Source organism: Rhinopithecus roxellana, chromosome 21 (assembly GCF_007565055.1).
Source record: "Rhinopithecus roxellana isolate Shanxi Qingling chromosome 21, ASM756505v1, whole genome shotgun sequence".
Lineage (NCBI taxonomy): Eukaryota > Metazoa > Chordata > Mammalia > Primates > Cercopithecidae > Rhinopithecus > Rhinopithecus roxellana.
In genome coordinates, this window is record NC_044569.1 from 44,348,556 (window position 1) to 44,372,627 (window position 24,072).

A 24,072-nucleotide genomic window follows, 5' to 3' on the forward strand; every position below is an offset into this window, starting at 1 on the left:
ATAAAATAATTTTGGTAAGAAATAATAAATCATCTGGTCTTTTAGCACACCATCTATCACAAGAATTTTTTTTTCTAAGTAAACAACTGCCTGCAATATGGAAAATTTACCCATTTAGTGTTTTGATTAATGTCAACTAAATGGTCAAGAAAATCTGAAAATAAAATTATAACTCAGATAGCAATTCATTATATTATATTGAATTCATCTACATTTATAAAATAAAAGCACTGAAACACAGTAAACTGAATTTCAAAGCACTTATGAAAGGCTAAAAAAACAAGATATATTTTCCTTTGGATTCATTAGATTCCATATTCTACTCACATTTAGAACATAGTAACTGGACAAACTACTGGCACAAATAATAAACAATGTAAATAAGAAATATTTATAATCAAATTAGAGATAAAACTACATTTTAGAGCACACACATTAAAACTCTAGGAATAAAATTATATTCTCAGAAATTACTGATGTTAGCTTAAGAATAAGCAGGAATTATCTGTGTGAATGTTGAAATTATAAAATAATATCAAGGTAAATGAATTTCCTTCTAGAATGGCTTATACAGCATACAATGTATGAATTTTCAACGATTTATTCTGATCCTGCAGTCTGAAACACAGCTGAAGTCCATGTTCACTATTGCTGCACTGTACATAAATGCTCTGAGTAAGATATTTTGAGTAAATCTACCCTCCTTTCTAATTTCATTTACCATTAAATGACTTCTTTCAATGAGGTCTTTGTGATCAGGCTTTCTAAATTTTAGGTCAAACATCGTTCTACATAATTCTTCTTAAACTCTGCTTCAAAAAATACAAAGCAGAATTTTGTTAACCAATACCTACGATGCACTTTGTTTCAAAATAATAAATGTTCTCTATATGGTGCTTATTCATTTTTTATTCATGTATGGCAACTATTCTTGAGACTGCTAAAGTGCATGGATTTTTCCAATTTTAAATGTTTGCATGTCATAAACTTAAAACTTCTACATTCCATGCATGAATGGATTTTTTGATGGGGGGGATGCTGAAGTTAACATTGTAATTTACCTTGAATTCACTGAACTTAGAATGCACTCTGGGAGTTATAAAGGTTCATTTCTCCGCAGGATAAAAGACCTATTTCTAAAAGCACTCAAGTTAAATTTACTCTCTAAAAATACAATATGACAGTTAGGATTCATTCTTGATGAGACTTGTGGCAGAAATCAGGAAATAGATATAATGCAGTTTGGCATTTTTGGTACTCTTAAAAAGTTAAAAGTTTTGGCATACTGAAATCATAAAATGATTGTTTAATAACTTATTAAAGAACTCCAACTTCACTTCTGGTCAAAATGGATTAATAGGGAGTAGATGTATCCCTCTTGCCTGGAAAAACTTAAAAAACATCCAAAATATGTAAAACAAAAATTTTCAGACATTGGATATGAGGAAGATCAGTTCAGCGACGTCTAAGAGAAGAAAAATAAAGTGAGTGCTTTGATTTCATTATCTCATTACATGGAAAGTTTCCAGGTTGCAGAAGAGTAAAGAACAACTCAGAAGAAGCCCAGTCCAGCAGTCTCCCTAAATTGAAGACACAAAGTTGAAAGTCTGATGTGACTTAAAGCAGCTAGAGTTTGTTGGGGAAGAATACCATAGAGAATAGAATTTCTCAGAAGAGCTCTGAAGATCTACAGAGATTTTGTCCCTCTTAAGTCATCATGTGAGTATTTATCAGTGCATGTGTATGAGGATACTTCCCAAGGCTGAGGACAAAACCATGCAATAGTAACAGAGTTACAAATCTTTGGTGCTCAGTGGGGACTTCATCAGCCAGATGGACAACCATGTAACTCATAGAAATTTGTGTAGAGTACTCAGATGGTATTGTCTCAGTAGTGGCTCAAATTATCCCCAGTGCTCCAGTAACATCTAATAGATTAAAAGCAAACCTAAAAGGGGTTAATGCTTTTCAAAGTAATGTAACTGTATCTTAGAACAAAATGCAAGAATATTTAAAAAACATAAACATCTCTAGCACCCAACAAAATAAAAACATAAAAACCAGGAAACACAACTCATAATGAAGAAAAATAATAATAAATAGAAACAGACCTGGAAATTAGACAGATAAAATAATTTGTAGACATGGACAATGAAAGTGTTATTATGACTGTATTATACATATCCAAGAAGGTAGAGGAGAGACTGAGTGATACTGAGTTATGTGCAGTAACTCACACTGCAAATCCTAGCGCTTTGGGAAGCAAAGGCAGAAGAATTGCTTGAGCCCAGGAATTTGAGGCTGAATATGATCACATAACTGCACTCCAGCCTGGGTGACAGAGCGAGACCCTGTCTCAAAAAAATAAATAAGTGAATAAAACAAAATAAAGTATCTGTTTAATTGGAGTTCTGAGTTGAGAGTGGTGATATTGGGAGAAAGAAAAACTATATAAAGAAATAATAAGAGTTATTTATGACAAACCCACAGCTAATATCATACTGAATGGGCAAAAACTGGAAAAATTCCCTCTGAAAACTGGCACAAGACAGGGATGCCCTCTCTCACCACTCCTATTCAACATACTGTTGGAAGTTCTGGCTAGGGCAATCAGGCAAGAGAAAGAAATCAAGGGTATTCAGTTAGGAAAAGAAGAAGTCAAATTGTCCCTGTTTGCAGATGACATGATTGTATATTTAGAAAACCCCATTGTCTCAGCTCAAAATCTCCTTAAGCTGATAAGCAACTTCAGCAAAGTCTCAGGATACAAAATTAATGTGCAAAAATCACAAGCATTCTTATACACCAGTAACAGACAAGCAGAGAGCAAAATCAGGAATGAACTTCCATTCACAATTGCTTCAAAGAGAATAAAATACCTAGGAATCCAGCTTACAAGGGATGTAAAGGACCTCTTCAAGGAGAACTACAAACCACTGCTCAGTGAAATCAAAGAGGACACAAACAAATGGAAGAACATACCATGCTCATGGATAGGAAGAATCAATATCGTGAAAATGGCCATACTGCCCAAGGTTATTTATAGATTCAATGCCATCCCCATCAAGCAACCAATGAGTTTCTTCACAGAATTGGAAAAAACTGCCTTAAAGTTCATATGGAACCAAAAAAGAGCCCGCATTACCAAGACAATCCTAAGTCAAAAGGACAAAGCTGGAGGCGTCACGTTACCTGACTTCAAACTATACTACAAGGCTACAGTAACCAAAACAGGGACATGGATGCAGCTGGAAACCATCATTCTTAGAAAACTATCACAAGAAGAGAAAACCAAACACCGCATGTTCTCACTCATAGGTGGGAACTGAACAATGAGATCACTTGGACTCGGGAAGGGGAACATCACACACTGGGGCCTATCATGGGGAGGGGGGAGGGGGGAGGGATTGCATCGGGGAGTTATAAATGATATAAATGATGAATTGATGGGTGCTGAGGAGTTGATGGGTGCAGCACACCAACATGGCACAAATATACATATGTAACAATCCTGCATGTTATGCACATGTACCCTAGAACTTAAAGTATAATAAAAATAAAAAAAAAAGAAATAATAACTGAAAACTTCTAAATTTGATGAAGTATCTCAACAATTCTCAATCAGAAGAAACATTTGAAAACTATACCAATATATCAAAATAAAATTGTATAAAATCCATGACAAGGAAATAATTCTTCAAAGCAGAGAGAAATAAAAACCATATTATGTGCAGTGGTGCAAAAATAAGAACAAGTGCAATAGTTTTGTTGGAAATAAGGCAATATATGAAATAATGGTGGAACATCCTTAAAAATACTGAAAGAAAATAATTTATCAGCCTAGAATTCTATGCCCAGTGAAAATAATTTTTAATGGCAAAATGAAAACTTTTTCACACATACAAAGATGGAAAATTAATCATCAGAACAATGATGTTACAAGAAATATTTAATATTAAAGAAGTCCTTCGAGATGTAAGAAAAATGATACCAGTTAAATATCTAAAATAACACAGAGGACAGAAGAACACCAAAACTCCTGTGTAGTTAGACAACACATTATTTTTTAAACCTTTAAAGGATATTTGTTTATTTATCAATTTTTGTCTTAGTTCAGGTTTTAATGAAATAGCTTTAGCATTTTCTTGTTGAATATAATGTTGGTGGGTTTTACAGTTTTTAAATCATACTTAAAAAATTAGAATTGGCTCCTTATATTTTATCAAATACCTGCTTTTTTTTTTTTTTTTTTTTTTTTTTTTTTTTTTTTTTTTTTTTTTCCTCAAGTAGAGTTTCATTGTTGTTGCCCATGCTGGAGTGCAATGGCGTGATCGTGATCTTGGCTTATTGCAACCTCTGTCTCCAGGTTCAAGTGATTCTCCTACCTCAACCTCCCGAGTAGCTGGGATTACAGGCATGCATCACCACGCCTGGCTAATTTTGTATTTTTGGTAGAGATAGGATTTCTCCATGTTAGTCAGGCCAGTCTGGAACTCACATATTATTTTCTCCACTATAAATAAACCTCTTCCAAACCACCCCACTTTAAATGAAATATCAACCATGTATTATCAAGTGGTATAGTATTTACTTAAGGTCAATAGTGGTAAGGTCAAGATATATAATATAAATTTTAAAGTAACCACTGAGGAAGCAAAACAGTTAGAGCTAATGAGCCCAGGAAGAGTGCAAGATGAATGATTAAAAATATTAAATAAAAACTGCAGAAACTTAGAAAACAATTCACAAACACACACACATATACAAAGAAGGGACAACAGATGCAATACATAAAAAATGAATAGCAAGGATGGCAGTTATAAACTAAACCAGATCTATATTCACATTAAATGTAAATGGTCTAAACACTTTGATTAAATGTCAGAGATTGACAGATTGGATATAAAGAAAACTCCAAGTGTATGCTGCCAACAAAACCCACTTTAATTATAAAACACACATAGTTTTAGAGTAAAATAATGGATATATGTACCCATTATAGCATGATATGTATAATGCTGCATGATATGTATAATGATAACCAAAGTCAAAAATGTATAGTCTGGAGTGGATACACTAATATCAAAATAGATTTCAGAATAAACAATAGTATCACCAGCAAAAAGGGATAGCTCATAAATGATAAAGTATTCATCCACAAGACATAACAATCTTAAATAATTATGCACCTGATAAGAGATCTTCAAAACACATGGAACAGAAACCAATAGAATTAAAAGGAAAAACACACAAATCAATTGCTTAATAAAGGAAAATGCCCAGATACAGCATTTGCTTTTCTGTCTCTTTCCTCCAAGTCAGCTATGAATACAGCTCACAGAATAAACAATAAATACCGCTGTGATTAAACTCTGGGACTTGTACTGAAGCTATCAGTCGTATTTAATCAGAAACTTTAGGCTGTGTCCTATGTAGCTGGATTATATTATTTTGTTAGTGAATTGAAGATATTTTGCTTTTCCATATAGAAAGTGGGATCTTCCTGCAATAGTGTGCTCTCTCTGTAAGGTCTGATCAGATTTGGATTTGATATCAGGCCTCCTTTCTTTAAACTAACGAGTCAAGTCTTTACTGTTTATTACAATATTTATCTGTTAGTGTTAATGTAACATTTAACTTTTAAAAAATTTAACAAAATAGCTTTGGCTTTTCTTATTTACTTAGTTATTTCTCTGTCTTATATAATTTGTAAAATTGGGATAATACCTGACATAGTGGGGAGGATGAAGAAATAGATTTGCTATTTCTAAAGTGCTTAGAAGAAACACACCAAGTAGCTGTCTGTAAATGGACTGACGTGAGGAATTAAGAATGAGATCTAAGCTATTCTGACTCAGATAAAACATTTTCTTGAAAAGTAGAGACAATGAAGAAAATTATTTTTATTCTTTGAATGCTTGAATTTAATGTTGGTAGAATGAATGACCCACATAATACTTTGTCAGTTTGTTTTACAAATAACAACTCTGATTATAAAATACAAAATAAAATGTGAAAGTGTTATTTTAGCAAAAGGAAAATGATGAATACAGCTCTATTTGGAGATTTCTAATGAAATATATATATATATATATATATATATATATAAATATATATATATATATATATATAATGTTCTCATTGAGTACATATATATACATATATAATATATAATATATTATATGTAACATATATTATATGTAACAAATATATATATATATATATATATATATATATATTTATACTCAATGAGAACATCTTTTCTTCTCCTGTTCAATGCTAGTGTACAATACTAGTATCTTTTGTAACCGAGTTTTTCAAATAGCCTTAGAAAATTCACCAGGTATAAAACAATGCCTGTGCTTTGGACCTCAGAACCTCAGTGTAGAAATCGAGAAAACAGTTACAAATAGAATAGTATGCATTGTTAATGAATCACCCTGTGGCTGTCCTTAAAGACTTCTTGAAAATAGTTATAGGTTTAGAAGACACTAGATGCAGAAAAAAATCATAAAAAGATAAAAGTCTTCCTGATATATTCTGAGTAATGATCTCATGGAGTGACCTTTTCTTATCCCCTCTCACTCCTCTCTGGGCAAGTAGTACTCACGTTGAATGAATCTAATTCTGTCAGTCAAGATTTTCTAATCAGAATTACATTATAGTTAAAATTAGGAATTTCTGCTTTTGCCTTTCACATCAAGCTGAATATCACTGTGTTGTTTAGATTTTTAAATTCATACTAATTAATTTCAGTAAATTAATATGTTTTAAATAATTGTATGCATTTGATTAGTTATATGAGTCTTAAAATTTGACTGCTGAACTATTTTTTAAAATGTATTTGATACTGTCCACTTTTAGGTGAAGAAGATAAACTAGAATACTAAAAGCTTTAATGTTTATAAAAAACACAAATAAAAGCCCACGGAACTACATTATTCATATTGCTGAACTACTAATGTACAGACTAAGAAGAATAATGCCTTATTTACATGTGCTTAACTTTTTAAACTTTTGGAATAAACTACAAACGTCTTTATCTTTATTGTGTAAGTGGACTCTATATAAAAACTTGTAAGATGTATAACTATCATGTTGAACAGATGGGAAAATTGAGGCACAGAGAATCCTGCAATGTGGGAATGAAAAGGCTACTGTGACACATACGGTCAATAATCCATTGTTAGAGACAGAACTCAAACCTTCATTTGAAACCACTGGACTATCAACAAATTTAATCACAAATAGAAAGCTCATTTTCTTATATACATATTTTTTACTAAACAGTATAAATTAATTTTTTCCAATCAGTGTTACAAAAGAATTTTTGGTACTATTTAGAACTGGATAATGAGTTTATTCAAAAAAGTTTAATATTTTTAATTAGCCAAAATTTTCTTATTATTGCAATGATCACAATATAAAGTTTGACATTTATAGCTCTTAAATTACCAACTTTCCAACTTCTAGTGACTTTTTTCAAAATCTGTTAACCCTCTGATACCATGATATAGGGACTAAAAGCATCTTTTGTTTCCTATTTTTACTGAGCTATTATAAAGCCAGAGTTCAAATCACTTTTCTAGTATTAAACATTACAGAAAGGAGAAAAATATGGATCTACACTCAGATTAAGAGTTCCATTTAATTCCATATTTATTTACTTTTTTGTATGCTTAGCCTATGTTTTTAAATTGCTAGTCTACTAAGACAATGTCCTCTAATAAGCATCATTGAAAGGATAAGAATAAAAGGAAATTATAATGACTATTCATGGATATAACCTAAGTATCTTTATGTACTCTAATGATTAAAACATTTCAAGAGTAATAGATATAAAACCCTAGAAGTTTTAATTGTATAGTCTTCCTTTCTAGGGCAATGCTAAATTCTAAGAACTTAGTTCCCTGTACATCTTTGTTAATCCACATCAATGGTGGTGAACGAGTTCTATTCATTTTCATTAAGATGTGATAGTTTTACATGCCATAATTAGAATTGGAAGAACATAAATCCTCACAGGAATGTTTGCCATGTTTGTTTAATATCAGTTGGAAAAACATGGCCATATCTGTATATTTGTACATAATCAGGTTTGTTCTCTGATTCTCATGAATTGTAAATGTATTTGATGTTACTTTTTATCTTTTCCATTGTTTAAGAAGTTGAACACTATACTTTATAAAATCATTATTTAAATGCCTAAGCCAAATTCAGTTTTTTTTTTAAATTACTAGTCAGAAGTTCAACTTTAGTGAGAAGATTCCTCTAGCATTTTATTTTTGCAACAGATATGGTTTGGCTGTGTCCCCACCCAAATCTCACCTTGACTTGTAACTCCCACAATTCCCACATGTCGTGGGAGGAACCTGGTGGGTAGTGATTGAATTATGGGGGCAGGTCTTTCCTGCAGTGTTCTCATGATAGTGAATGAGTGTCATTAGATTTGATGGTTTTGAAAAAGGGAGTTTCTATGCACCAGCTCTCTTTTGGCCTGCTGTCAGCCATGTAAGTTGTGATTTGCTCTTCCTTGCCTTCAGCTATGATTGTGAGGTTTCCCCAGCCACACGGAACTGTAAATCCAATTATACCCTTTCTTTTGTAAATTGCCCAGTCTTGGGTATATCTTATAAGCAGTGTGAAAACAGACTAATATAGCAAATTGGTACCAGGAGTTGTGGGTTGCTGAAAAGATACCTGAAAATGTGGAAGTGACTTTGGAACTGGGTAACACACAGAGGTTGGAACAGTGTGGAGGGCTCAGAAGAAGTGGAAACGTTTGGAACTTCCTAGAGACTTGTTGAATGGCTTTGCCCAAAAGGCTGATAGCGATATGAACAATAAAGTCCAGGCTGAGTTGGTCTCAGATGGAACTTAGGAGCTTGTTGGGAAATGGAGCAAAGGTGACTCTTGTTATGTTTTGGCAAGGAGACTGGTGGCATTCTGCCCCTGCCCTAGAAATTTGTGGAACTTTGAACTTGAGGGATATGATCTGGGGTATATAGTGGAATAAATTTCTCAGGAGCAAAGCATTCAAGAGGTGACTTGCATGCTATTAAACACATTCAGTTTTATAAGGGAACCAGAGCATAAAAGTTTGCAAAATTTGCAGCCAGATAACGTGATAGCAAAGAAAATCCCACTTTCTGAGGAGAAATTCAAACCAGCTGCAGAAAGTTGCATAATTAACCAGGAGCCAAATGTTAATCACCAAGACAATGGAGAAAATGTCTCCAGGGCATGTCAGAAGTCTTCAGTGCAGCCCCTCCCATCACAGGCCTGGATGCCTAAGAGGAAAAAGTGGTTCTGTGGGCTGGGCCCAGGGTCCCTGTGTTGTGTGCAGCCTAGGGACTTGGTGCCCTGTGTTCCAGCTGCTCCAGCCATGGCTAAAATGTGCTAATGTAGAGATTGGGCCATGGCTTCAGAGGGTGTGAGCCTCCAGCCTTGGTAGCTTCCATGTGGTGTTGAGCCTGCCAGTGAACAGAAGTCAAGAATTGGGGTTTGGGAACCTCCACCTAGATTTCAGAGGATGTATGAAAATGTCTGGATGTCCAGGCAGAAGTTTCTTGCAGGGGAGGGGCTCTGATGGAGAACCTCTGCTAGAGCAGTATGGAAGGAAAACATGGGGCTGGAGCCACCATACAGAGTACTTAATGGGGCACTGCCTAGTGGAGCTATCAGAAGAGGGCCACTGTCCTCCAGATCCCAGAATGGTAGATTCACTGACAGCTTGTACCATGTGTTCAGAAAAGCCACAGACACTCAATGCAAGCCCATAAAAGCAGCCAGGAGGGAGGCTGTACCCTGCAAAACTGCAGGAGTGAAGCTGCCCAAGATAATGGGAGCCCACCTCTTGCATCAGTGTGACCTGGATGTGAGACCATGGAGTCAAAAGAGATCATTTTGGAGCTTTAAGATTTGACTGTCCCTCTGGACTTTGGACTTGCATGGGGCCTATAGCCCCTTTGTTTTGGCCAATTTCTCCCATTTGGAATGGCTGTATTTACCTGATGTCTGTCTCTGCATTGTATCTAGGAAATAATTAACTTGGTTTTGATTTTACAGACTCATAGGTGAAAGGGACTTGCCTTGTGTCAGATGAGACATTGGTCTGTGGACTTTTGAGTCAATGCTGAAATAAGACTTTGGGGGACTGTTGGGAAGGCATGCTTAGTTTTGAAATGTGAGGATATATGATTTAGGAGGGACCAAGAGCAGAATGATATGGTTTAGCTGTTTCCCCACCCAAATATCATCTTGAATTGTAACTCCCACAGTTCCCACATGTTGTAGGAGGAATCCAGTGGGAGGTGATTGAATTATGGGAACAGATTTTTCCTGCACTGTTCTTGTGATAGTAAATGAGTCTCATGAGATCTCATGGTTTATAAAGGGGAGTTTCTCTGCATAAGCTCTCTTTTTGCCTATTGCCCTCTATGTAAGATGTGACTTGCTCCTCCTTGCCTTCCACCATAATTGGGATGCTTCCCCAGCCACATGGAACTGTAAGTCCAATTAAACCTCTTTCTTTTGTAAATTGCACATTCTCAAGTATGTCTTCATTAGCAGCTTGAAAACAGACTAATATAGCAAATAAATTATATATTTCAGAGTCATTTTCAGTTCCTCTAATACATGTTGTTAGTAAATAAGTGCTATAGTGCCAAATGTAATTCAGATGTTAAATACACTGCCCAGGAAGTCATCTTATTTTTTATCAAGAACGTTCACAATAACAGCTGTCCAAAAATATTTAAAATGGGACTGCGAGGTTCCAATTATTCTCTGATTGTGTAAGCTCCTTTTAGCTTATCCATCCCACTGATAACAGCCTCAAGTTCTAAACAAGATACAAAACAATCCCCGCCAAAACCAGTATCCCAACAATATGAGGCCTGAGTATTTTACAAAACTAGGCGGATTTGGAATTAAGATCTTGGTGAAGCTACTAACATTGGAATTCGTTTTGTTTCACTCCAAGAAAACTTTGCAGCATGGAAAGCACCCCATTACCGTCAGCTGGCACTCCAGTAGAAACCCTCCCCACTTTCTGCCAGAAGAATCACTGAAAGACATTGCAGGGAATGAGGGAAACAGTTTACGAAAAGTATACAGAAAAGAGTTCTGGAGACAGAGATGTCCTGATTCTGAGTAAAAACTTGCATAACTCTCCGTCTAATCACTAACAGCAGAGCAAAGGCTTAGGAAACTTAACCAAGATTTTAATTGCTGCCTAGAGAAAGCAAAATCGATCTTACAATCTGAATCTAACTGTTGATTGCCTTCTAAAACCAATATATCAAAAAATTTTCAAGGACTGTAATAAAATCCAGATTCTACAACTTAACATTGACAATGCCCGACGTATAGTCTAAAATTATACAACATACCAAAAAAACTGGTAAATGTAGTCCATTCTCAAGTGAAAAAGCAAATAGATGCCCAACCCAAATGGCGCAGATGTTAAAATTATCAGAGAAACATGCTAAAGTAACTTTTATAAGTACATTCTCAGAGGTAATTTATACTTGCAAGGAATATAGAAAATCTCAGCAGAGTAGTAGAAAATGTAGAAAAATGGAGATTTTAAAATTAAAAAGAGGACAATGTTTTAAAATATAATGACCTTTATCATATAACCCTAACAATGAAATGGAGGTAATGAAGGAGTTTATCAGTAAGCATGATAATAGATAAAGCATTCAATATCAAGAAAAGAGTAAAAAGGTGAAAAAAAAAAAAAAGAAAACATCACAGTTCTGAGAATGTGTAAGATAAAATTCAAATGTCTAAAATACATATGATTACAGTGTCAGAAGGAATGTGGTGAAAAGTGGGGAAAAATATTTGAAGACAAAATGACCAAAATTGGTGAAAACATAAATTTATAGATTTAATAAGCATGAAACACACAGGCAAGATACAGTAAAAAATGACTATGCCTCTATATGAGATAATCTAGCTGCTGGAAATCAATTATTTCAAAGAAGTCTTAAAAGCACCCAGCAAAAAAAATAAAAAAGTTTATATTACTACAGGGAAACAACATTTTGAATGTTATGTTGACACAAGCCTGTTTTCCCAGCTACTCAGGAGGCTGAGGTGGGAGGATTACTTGAGCCTGGAAGGTCAAGGTTGCAGTGAACCATGAGAGCTCCACAGTATTCCAACCTGGCCAACAGAACAAGATCTCATCTCAGGAAAAAATAATAATAATAATAATAAAACTTAAAACAAAATAATTCAAATAATCCAAAAGAAGTCAAGAAAGGGAAAACAGGGACACAAAAAAGCAATCTGATAAACGGAAAACAAAAATAAAATTCAACCATATGTATAAATACATTAAGTTGCAATGTTCTGAAATGCTAATGTTTTTTCATCAGAAACCATAGAGTCGAGTATACAGAGAAACAACACCTTTAAATAACTGGAGAAAAAAAAAGTCTGTCAATGTGGAATTCTATATCCCGTGAAAATATTCTTCAGGAAAAAAAAAGTAGAATGAAGACATTTTTAGATAAAGCGAAACAAAGAAAAGTTGTTGCCACCTGACTGAACTACAAAGAAATGATAAAGGAAGATTTTCTGTCTAAAGGGAGATAATACTGGATAAGAACTTCATCTTCAGATACAAATGAAAAGCATAAGAAATGTTATATATCTGGCTAAATAGAAAACATCATAGTTTCCCCTTAAGTCTTAAAAAAATCCGTGACTGCATAACACAATAAATATATAAGACTATCCAGTGGGATTTTCAATGCATGCACATGTAATACATATGACCATTACAACACAAGGAATAGCCCATATCATAAAGAGACCTGTGCAGTTGCAGGTTTCTATATTTTATATGATATGCTATGATATTAGCCTAAATAAAGTGGGAAAGATTAAATACATAGATGGTATCTTCTAGAGCAATCACTAAGAGCAAGAATCAGTAAATTATAGTTGAGCGGCCACTATTTTTGTATAGCCCATGAGTTAAGAATGTTTTTTATATATTTAAATAGTTGCTAAAATTAAAAAAGACAGAATTTTATAACATATAAAAGTTTATAATATATACATAAATTATATAAAGTTATAGGTTCCTGGGTCCACAAATAAAGTTTTATTAGGACACAGCTATGTCTATTTAAGTATGTATTGTCTTTGGCTGCTTTCATGCTATAATAGCTGAGTTGAGGAGTGCTGACAGAGACTATTACATGGCCGTGAAGCCTAAAGTGTTTAGTCTCTGGTCCATTATAGAAAAAGTCAGCTGAGCCCTTATAAGACATATTTCTTTTCTTTCTTTTTTTTTTCTGACACAGAGTCTTGCTCTGTCACCCAGGCTGGAGTGCAAAGGGGTGATCTTGGCTCACTGCAACCTCACTGCAATATGCAATATGACCTTACTGCAATATGCAATATCAGACATATTGCTAAGTGCTACTAATAACTCAAATTTAAGATGGGTGTGGTGGCTCACACCTACAATCCCAGCACTTTGGGAGGCCGAGGCAGATGGATCATGAGATCAGGAATTCAAGACCAGCCTGGACACAAGTGTGAAATCCCGTCTCTACTAAAAATACAAAAGTTAGCTAGGCACGATGGCACACACTTGTAATCCCAGCTACTTGGGAAACTGAGGCAGGAGAATTGCTTGAACCTGAGAGGCAGAGGGAGCAATGAGCCAAGATCATTCCACTGCACTCCAGCCTGGCCAACAGAGTGAGATTCTGGCTCAAAAAACAAAACAAAACAAAACAAAACAAAAAAAAAAAAGAAAAAGAAAGAAAGAAAAGAAAACCAATAATAATAAATAACTAGGAAAATCCCAACATTTGAAAATTAAGTACCACCTTACTAAATAACTTAGAGAATATAATAAATCACAGGAAAATTAGGAAATGTTTTGAACTAAATGGTAATAAAAATACAACATATGAAAATTTGTGGAATGCATGTAAAATGATACCTAGAGGAACAACAATGGATGCATACATTATAAGGTTCATATGTCAATAAATTAGAAATAGAAGACCAGATCTAAAATAAGTATCAGGAGGGAAGTAGTCAAGATAACAACAGAAATGAAAGAAATAAAACAGAGATAGATAATAGAAAAGTCAGTAATGTCAAAGGCTCTTTTTTGAAAAGATCAACAAAATTAGTAAACCCCTATCTAGATATCACACAAAAAAAGAGAGGAACCAGAAAAGACCAATATCAGAAATGAAAAAGCAATTAATAACCATAGATAACAGATAAAGAGAACATTATGAATAACTCTGTGTCAACAAGGGACAAAATGAAATGGATGGATTTTATTAAAAATTTAACTTACCAAAATCAATACAAGAAAGCATGCAAATCAGGCGTATATCTGTTTAAAAAATTAAATCTATTATCAAAGCCTTCCTATAAAAAAAATCTCAGGTCCAGATGATTTCATTAGTAAAATCTATAAAATAAGAAATAAATAAAATTCATTTTACACAAATTTTCTGTAATAGGATGGGAGTAAATATAATCCAGCTCATTTTATGAGCCAATCTAACTGGAGTAAAAGAGAAACAGGATATAGACACTATAGGAAAAGAAAATTGTAGACAAATATAACCTACTGAATATAGGCACACACACAAAAAATCCTTAATAAGCATTAATAAATCAAACAACATAAGAAAAGGATAATACATGATAGCCACACAGGATTTATACATGAAATTCAAGGTTGGTTACCCTTCAAAAATAAATCAATGCAACTCACTGTATTTTTAAAAAAGAAAAAGAAATTAAAAAGATAGAAATTTGTCTAATAAAATTCAACAAATATTCATGACCAGAATTTCTAGAAAACTAGAAAGAGTATAACATTTCCTCAGTCTCACAAAAGACTTAGATACAGAGCCCAGAGGTAATAACCTATTTCATGGTAAAGACTAAATTTTTTTATTCTAAGATCAGACACAAGGGAAAGATACCTGCTTTCAGCACTTTTATTCACTATTTTACTACAGATCCTAACCACTGAAGTAAGGCAACAGAAAGACATAAAAGAGACAGAGATAAGAAACTAAATATAAAACTTTCTGTTTGCATAGATATGTTTGACTAAATGGAAAATTTTGGATAATCTAAAAAACTAATGGAATATATAGGTAAATTTAACAGATATTAGGATACAAGGTTAGTATTAAAAAAATCTCTTGTATTCTATACATTTATAAATACAATAATACATCTATATATACATTATATAATCATCTATAAATCTACTATAGTAAAAATGTATTTAAAATAAATTTTAACAGTTCTATTTAAAATAATCCAAATATATATGTATATATAATGTACATATGTACATATATTTAGGAATATTCAAATATATGTGTATAATTTAAATAGTCCAAAATATATGCACATATATTTAAATATATATTTCCAAATATATATATATGTTTATGTTTTTGGGGGGTATTTCTAATATACGTATATTCCTACATATACATATATATTTAGGAATAAGTTTAACGTAAAAATTGAAGACCTTTACACTTGAAACTATAAAGTATTACTGAGATAAATTAGAGAAAAGATTATAAAAATAAACAAATATTATACCTCAATAATGCTCTTTTAAAAATGCCAAAAAGTAACTTTTACCATATACAGTGTACTGTATATAAATAATACCTGAATAAAGATATAAAGACAGATAACTTGATAGATAAATAGATCAATTGGTAGGTAGATAGTTTTTTAAAAAGTGGTTTGGCTTCAAATTAATTTTGCTAAGAAGTGTTAAATTCAGATCTTGTGTGTCTATATCATATATGAAGTCTGGCACTAGGGCTCTTTAACTAAAAGGAGTAAAATGTCAGTAGATTAATTATAAATATTTAATAGTATAAACACTGATTAATGAAGCTCTATGCCTATAGTAGGCAAGTTGTTTGTTTGCTTTTAATTAGGTAATATTAGATATTACTCAAGATGTTCTTGTATTTCCAGCCTGAAGCTGATCACAGTGTCTGGTGTCTAAACTGCAAATAAAATGCTGTTTAGAAGTCTTGCTTTCTCATAAAATAGATGAAGGGGTTTACTGGTCAATTATAAAACAAATAGATTTTTATAGTTTAATATACAACCATGATACTTGAAGTTATGACTGACCCTATGCTTAACTGAATTAAACTTACTTTAATTCACTTTTAGTTGTATAACTGTCATACAGTCCTTAAAACATAACATTTCCTTTTCTTTATTATGTATATGTAATGACTAGACAACTTTGTCTTTCAAACTACCTTCTCAAAAAGTTACCACAGAAACTGATGTATCAATTTTAATGCTCACTAGAATAAACAAAATAATTGGTGATGTATTTGCAGTGTGAACGTGGACTTGAATAAATCCTTATCTTTATAAAGATTAGAGCTTAAGGTATGTCTCTCACACACACTTTGGCTAAATAGTGAAAACACATGTTGGAAAAATGGCATTTCATTTGCATAACCGTGAGGATATTTAATGAACAACATGCTAATTATTGTATTTCATATTAAGACATGGGACTATGTTAAAAGAGTGTCAACTGGTAGAACTTACATACCTATCTGTGTGTATGTGTAATTACTGTTTCCAGGTAAGTTGTAGAATGCAAATTCATAATTATTACTGAGACAGGTTCATATCCCATTTTACCTTTAACAATTTTCCTAGCTCTTTAGAATAGATTTTCCAAAGACTTTTTCTGTTTTTCTTGTTAAGCATTTGGGGAGATTTGCCAATGTTAATCTCCCAAACACCTAAACTTGACTAAATTTGGAGACCTTTGGAATGTTTTTTTGTTAACAAAGAGAATCATTATCTAAAGGATAGGGTCAACAATGCAGTTTCACTCCTGACTTCCTCTGAGTCCTGACTTCCCTCCCGACCTCCCCGCTTCTGTCTGGTGAGTGGCATCAAGATGAACTGTCAAAGATGGCGGATGCTGAATAATGGATAAGTGGGAGTCCCCTGACATAGGTTTGACAGCCATAAATATGAGTTTTGTGATTGCCTTTACATTCAAACTCAGGAACTGATGGAAAGAATATTATTTCTAAATGCCAAGCTAACTAAAATTATGGAGATTTTCAGTAGGTGTTTCTCTTATTAGTGTTTGAAGCAATTATAGAGAGAATGGGTCAGTTCAATTTTCCTCCTTTACTGAGAAAATCTTTTCTTGCTACTGCATTTTAGTTATTCAAATTCAAATCAGGCTTCTCATCACAAATGTTCTGTTTGTGAGAGACATTGCAAATCCCCCCACCCCCTACACCTTGCCTGTCCAGTCAAGCTGCATTTCCAGTGGGGTCAATATAATATGATATTAAATCAACAGGTAGAATCAACTTACATTTTGCGTTATGAAAATTGTTTAACTTACTGGCATCCTGATACATTATGTTTACTTTATTTCTCTGTGTTAATAATACAACCTCCTACAGCACTATGGAAAATCAGATCTAAAATGAATATGAACACTTTTGCACACATTAGACCGCTCTGAATGAACAAGTTTTCAATGAATTCAGAATATCACAACTGAAGTATTGTATTCCGTAAAAAATGAGGTTGAGTTGAGCACAATAAGAGAACCTAGATCGGTAGAGGCAGGGAAACATGCAGGACGGAATTTGATCATTCTGATATATTGCCATGACTGAAAATTCCTTCTTTCATCTTCTTTTGCAGTCATAATGACATAATTCCCCTTAATAGAAAAAACAAATAGCAGATACTCACCTAACCTCTCAATGGAATAATATCGCTGCTTGCTGTCCACACGTACTGTCTCAGCGTAAGGGCTCCCGACGCCGTAACCGATAATATAACCTCGCACCACGATGTTTGGGTTCAAGGGAGGAGTCCAACTCATGATGATGCAGTTGGTCTGGGGCCTCACATGGAGAGAGCTTGGTTGATCAGGAACTTGAGATTCTAGCATTCAAAAAGAGGCATCATCAGCATGCCTCATAACAGAAAATGTAGCATGGCAGAACATCATTTAAGCAAGACGAATAATGCATCACCTATTGCCCAAGTCACTCTTTATTTCAGCATGTGATACATTTTCTACGTTGGATTTCACTGTCACAAAATTTCTTAAGCACACAAGAATACCAAATTCTTTCCATGGGCATGGTAGGTAGTATGAATGCATCTTTATTCAAATAGTGTCTTATTTGGGCTTTTTTTTTTTTAATTTTTTTTTACATGTTTCTTCTTAGGTATCACTAATGAAGGGTGAAAACCAAGGCAGATGTAAGAAAAATAAAATGGAGAATAAAACGTCAATGCTGTCTCATCCAATAATTATTTACTTGATTCAACTAAAAACAAAAACAAATTAACCAGTATTTCTTATGTAATTGTCAGGAGAAACAGTTAAGGGCCATGATCTGTCCAGCATGATTAGGATGGTACTTGATTCATAGTTTATTAAATCAGTGAAAAATGCATTGATTATTAAAAGAAAGAAGACAGTGGCCTGGATTAAAGTCTCACAACCTCTAGACCTGTGCAAATTTGGTTTAATGCCACATTCTGTCATTTACCAGCTCTGTGTCCTCATGAAATTATTTCACTTCTCTGAGTTTCCCTTCTAAGTTGGCATTCCAAATATTGATTGACTCAAAGCCTGAGCTCTGGAAGTAAGAAAGAGCAGAATTCAAACTTGTACTCTCTGCTCACTGTCTGTGAGATTTTGAGATATTATTTATCCTCTTTAAGCCTCAGTTCCCTAACCTGTAGAATGAAGGTATGGTGTTGAGAAGATTTAATGAGATAATTCATACAAACATATTCATTATGAGTAGCAAATAAATTCTCAAATATTGCCAGATATTAAAAAGAGAATGTGCATGTCACCCTCATATATATTTTCTTTTAAAGGAATTGTGTGTTGAAAATTAGTAAGTTTTAATAATAAATTGTTCTGATTTTTATGTTGTCATTCTTCCCTATTTCCTAGTCCTAAAAAAATATTTTTTTTCTGGACACCGATTGTTATTCAATTTACATTTATTTATTTATTGAGACAGAGACTCACTCTGTCACCCAGGTTGGAGAGCAGTGACACGATCTCGGCTCACTGCAACCTCTGCCTCCCAGGTTCAAGCAATCATCTGCCTCAGCCTCCTGTGTAGCTGAGATTACAGGTGCCTGCCACCACACCTGGCTAATTTTTGTATTTTTAGCAGAGATGGGGTTTCATCATCTTGGGCAGGATTATCTTGAACTTCTGACCTCATGATCCACCCGCCTCAGCCTCCCAAAGTGCTGGGATTACAGGCTTGAGCCATCACACCCAGACAATTAACAAATATTTATACAACACCTATTATGTTTGAGATTTGAGCCTTGGTACCTATAATGCTCAGGATATAGGAAGAACAAATACGGCAGACATAAAACCTGCACTATTGGAGTTTATAGTCTAACGAGAAATAGGCAAGTAAAAGGCAGTTACAATAGATTATGATAAATATTTTGATTGGCTAAATACTAGCACATGTAGACTATTCTTTGAAAATCAGGGAAGTATTATGCAAAGATATGTAAGAAAGAATATGCCCATCCAAACTTCAATAAGTGCTTAATACACTTCTTGGCAATTAGTAAGTACTCAAAAACATTAGTGATTTGAATTTTATTCAAGTGATTCTGTTCATTATTTATGTTCCAGAAATGTCTGTGTCCAGTGATTTAGAAAATCTCTGAAGGTAACATATGCCAAATTACGCAAGGAAATCTGATGACTAGAGGTAATATTACATTTTTTCCTCAATGTAGTACCCCAAACTGGCACAGTCCCTAACACTTTTATTCATATGCAGCATTCCCACTTCTAGCTTACGTGATAGATGGAAGCATGTTCTTATTAAAGTTTTCAAAATAGGTACCATTTTCAAAAGATTCTAAAGCTTTTCAAATGATTCTAAAGTTGCCACATCAACAGAATTTTCTAAAGATGCTTTTTCCCCAAAGATGGCCCTTTGTGAGCAAAAAGGGAAAGCTATTATTTGTTTGCCCTAAAAAAGCCCATGATATAATATGCAAAGACCTCATAAAAAATTATGTCTCAAAATGTGGATATAAGCCTTAACAGCAGAAACACGTTGTTTGTGAAGTATATCCTAATATAAGCTTTAAGTAAAAGTAATAAAAAGAGATGAAAAGGATGGATTAACACTTTTCAACCCTATTGCCACAGTCTCACCAGTGCCCTTGAAATGTAATGGACTCTTACTCAGTTCTGTTTAGCACATTTGAAGTTTTTGCACTGACTTTTAAAACAACAAGATAATCTGCCTAATCGTACACTAAGAAAATAAACTAGATCTTCTGCATTTATGACTTTTTAAAAGCAATATGAAATCATAATGATTTGAATGACAATATTTAACGTCTTTTAGAATAAAACGAAAAACTGTTTAAACTGTTAAAACGTTTTCAGAACAGTAACTATCCATATTTCTGAAAACCAATGAATAGTTCTCTTGCAAATTGGTTAAGTTAGTAACTACAGAATTTTATTCATCGGAGCTTTAAAATATCATTGTAATGTATACACCAACTGGCTCTTGAAAAAGAGGAGTTTTTAGAATGTAAGACTCCCTTTTATCCTTCACTGTATGAAAACGTTTCAGTCCTAGAGGCAAGCCTCAAAATAATTTTTAATATTAGAAAAAAAGTTAGTACATAAGAAGATATGTTGCCTCTTCATCTAAATACTAATTAGGTTTGTGTGTGAGAGAGACAGAGACAGGATTTTCTTCTGTCTCCCAGGCTGGATTGCAGTGGTGATATTACAGCTCACTGCAGCCTCTAACCCTCTGACTCAAGTCAACCTCCCACCACAACCTCCCTAGTAGTTGGGACTACATACAGGCGCCACCACGCCCAGCTAATTTATTTATCTATCTATTTATTTTATTTATCTATTTATTTTATTTTTATATTTTTGTAGAGATGGAGTTTTGCCATGTTGTCCAGGCTGGTCTTGAACTCCTGGACTCAAGCAATCCACCTGCCTTGGCCTCCTAAAGTGTTGGAATTATAGATGTGAGTCTACAAGCCCAGCCTTAATGACCCTTTATCACCAAATTAAACTCACAGGACCAAAAAGACAGTTCCTATCGAGGTAGTATTAGACCCAAGCCATTCATAATATATGGCCTCATCATCATGATAACTATGCCAGGAGATTGTTCATAATCTATGATAGCCAATTTATGCCCACTCACTTAATATAAAGACAGAAATAACAATTTTCCTTTTATGCTACCTGAGTGAGTTTTCCCTAACATAGATGACCGTATGGATTAGGAAAGTGGTTACTATTAGAATGAACTATAAAATATCAATTTAGAAAATTTGCTGTGGAAGATATATAATATGCCTATTATTTATTTGGAGTCTGCAACTGAAATTTGCTGCTCAGAAGTACATGAAACATTTTACAAGTATCTCTAAGACACTGCTTGCACATATGAAGCACAGAGGAGTAGTAGAGTACCTATTGAGTTAATTTGAAACCGAAGAGCACATTTTGCCTGAAATGTTTAAATTAATGAAGCCTGATATGGTTTGGTTGTGTTCCCACCCAAATCTCATCTTGAATTGTTCCCACCCTAAATCTCATCTTGAATTGTAGCTCTCACAATTTCTATGTATTGTGGGAGGTACACATAGGGAGGTAATTGAATCACAGGGGTGGGTCTTTCCCATGCTATTGTCATGACAATGAATAAGTCTCTTGAGATCTGATGGTTTTATAAGGGGGAGTTTCCCTGCACAAGTTCTCTTTTCTTGTCTGCCACCATGTGAGATGTGCCTTTCACCTTCTGCCATGATTGTGAGACCTCCCCAGCTACATGGAACTGAATCCATTAAACCTCTTGCTTCTGTAAATTGCCCTGTCTCGGGTATGTCTTTAACAGCAGCATGAAAACAGACTAGTACAAGGCCCCAAATTTTTACTAGAGTCTCAATGATAAAGAAAACTAGGTCAATTGCCACTCTTGATTACTTGATTATATTATTGAATTATGGATTCTCTCTTGGTATACTCTGGTTCTAAAGAACATGCTATTTTCTCTAACATGTATGTAGTCATGTTACTCTTTGTAACATATGTAACATATATAGACATGTTATTCTTTGTAACAGATATGTAGACATGTTATTCTTTGTAACATTAATATAGACATGTTACACAGGTTTCCACTAATGTGTAATGTTCACATGTGGCACACTAGGTCATGTATTATATTAATCCCTGTGACATTTCAACAACTACTATGTATCTCCTATATACTAGTCGTAGTTCTAGGTACTAAAAATATAGTGTTGGGAGAGGAAAGACAAAAAATAAGTCCTAATAAACGAACAAGACAATCGTGAGATCTTGATAAGTGCTATGCTGGTGGGACAATCACTGACCCATCCAGGAAATTCTCCCCATTTGAGTCTAAGGTGGATGATCCGAAAGCACCTGTCAAGCAAACATCAGAGTAGTGAGCTCTGCAGGGAGAGGAAACAACTATTGCAAATGCTCTACTGCAGGGATGAGTTTGATATTCAGAGAAATCAAGGAAGATCATCACATCTGGAACATCAAGGATAAGAGAGAGGATGAAAAAGATAAAAAGAGAGTCAGCCAGTAGGAATATACAATAGTATAGCTGCTATAAAGAAACCGTATAAGAGTTCCTCAAGAAATTTAAAATAGAATTAACATACGATCCTGCAATTCCTCATTTAAGTATAAATGCAAAAGGAGTTGAAAGCAGGGACTCAAACAAATATTTGTACATCCATGTTGATAGCAGCATCATTTACAATAGCATAAAGGTGGAACTAACCAAAGTTTCCACCAATGTATAAATGCATCTTTAAAATGTGGTATATACACATAATGGAATACTATTTGGCCTCTAAAAAGGAAAGAATTGAATTTTTGAGACACGCTACAAGATGCATGAGCCTTGGCAATGATATGGTAAATGAAATAGGCCAATCACAAAATTACAAAAACTGCATAAACCTCCTTTTATGAGGTACCCAGAGAAGTTAAATTCATGCAGAAAAGAGAATGGTGGTTGCCAGAGGCTGGGGGTTGGGGAGGTTGGCAGTTATTTTTTAATGGGTACAGCCCTTCACTTCTGCAAGATGAAAAGAGTTCTGGAGATGGGTGGTGGTGATGGCTGCATGACAACATGAACGTGCTTAATGCCACTGAACTGTATACTTAAAGATTGTTAGGATGGTAAATTTTAGGTTAGGCCTATTTGTCCATAATTGTAACCAATTATAAAAAGAGAAAAAAGAGAGTGAGTCACTTACAGACCAGGTTACTGTAGGCAAGGCAAGTCAAGATAAGTAAGAAAGTTAGGTTTTATTCTAAGTAGAAGGAGAAGATCTTAAATGGTCTTGACTGGCAGGGATGGAAGGTGTGAAGTGTGGTCTCATTGATATTACTGAAAGATCACTCTATTTTTCTGGGTGAAAATAAGTTTGGAGTGCAGGCATAGAATGAAACATGGAGACCGTAAAATTGCTTTGGCACTTGTCTAGGTGGCTGTTGTGAAGATGATATAAAGTGGATAGATTTAGGATATGTGTAAAGTATAGTTAACAGAGCTATAGAGTAGATGTGAGTGGTGCGGGAAAAGGGAGATTTAATTATAACCCATAGGTCTTTGACTTCGTAACTGTTGGTTGATGAACCGCAATGAGGAAAAACAGGTGAGATCTCCTTGGGTCATGTTCAGTGTGAGTGCCTATTAGCCAAACCTGTGGCTATCTCAAGGAAGTAGTTGGGTACGTAAGTCTGGGATTTTGGTGAAAGGTCACAGCTAGATATACACAGATGTGGAAGCCATCAGCATATAGCTGGTATTTAAAATAAATGTGTATGAATAGAGATATAGTGTGACCATGTATATACAAAACTACAATTAAGATCATGTTATTGCTCTGCTCAAAACCCCCCAAGGTGTTCCCAAACCACATTGTAGG

The 24,072-nt window shown here is 34.2% G+C and overlaps 1 protein-coding gene across 1 annotated transcript in view; it reads right to left on the bottom strand.

Annotated features, from left to right (window-relative positions):
• The window catches only part of DCC (DCC netrin 1 receptor), a 1,242,672-nt gene that overhangs the window by 183,572 nt on the left and 1,035,028 nt on the right, over positions 1-24,072 (bottom strand). The window contains exon 15 of the mRNA XM_030926166.1: positions 17,794-17,988. Coding sequence (XP_030782026.1) covers positions 17,794-17,988 — 195 coding nt within the window. The remainder of the gene's footprint in view (positions 1-17,793; positions 17,989-24,072) is intronic.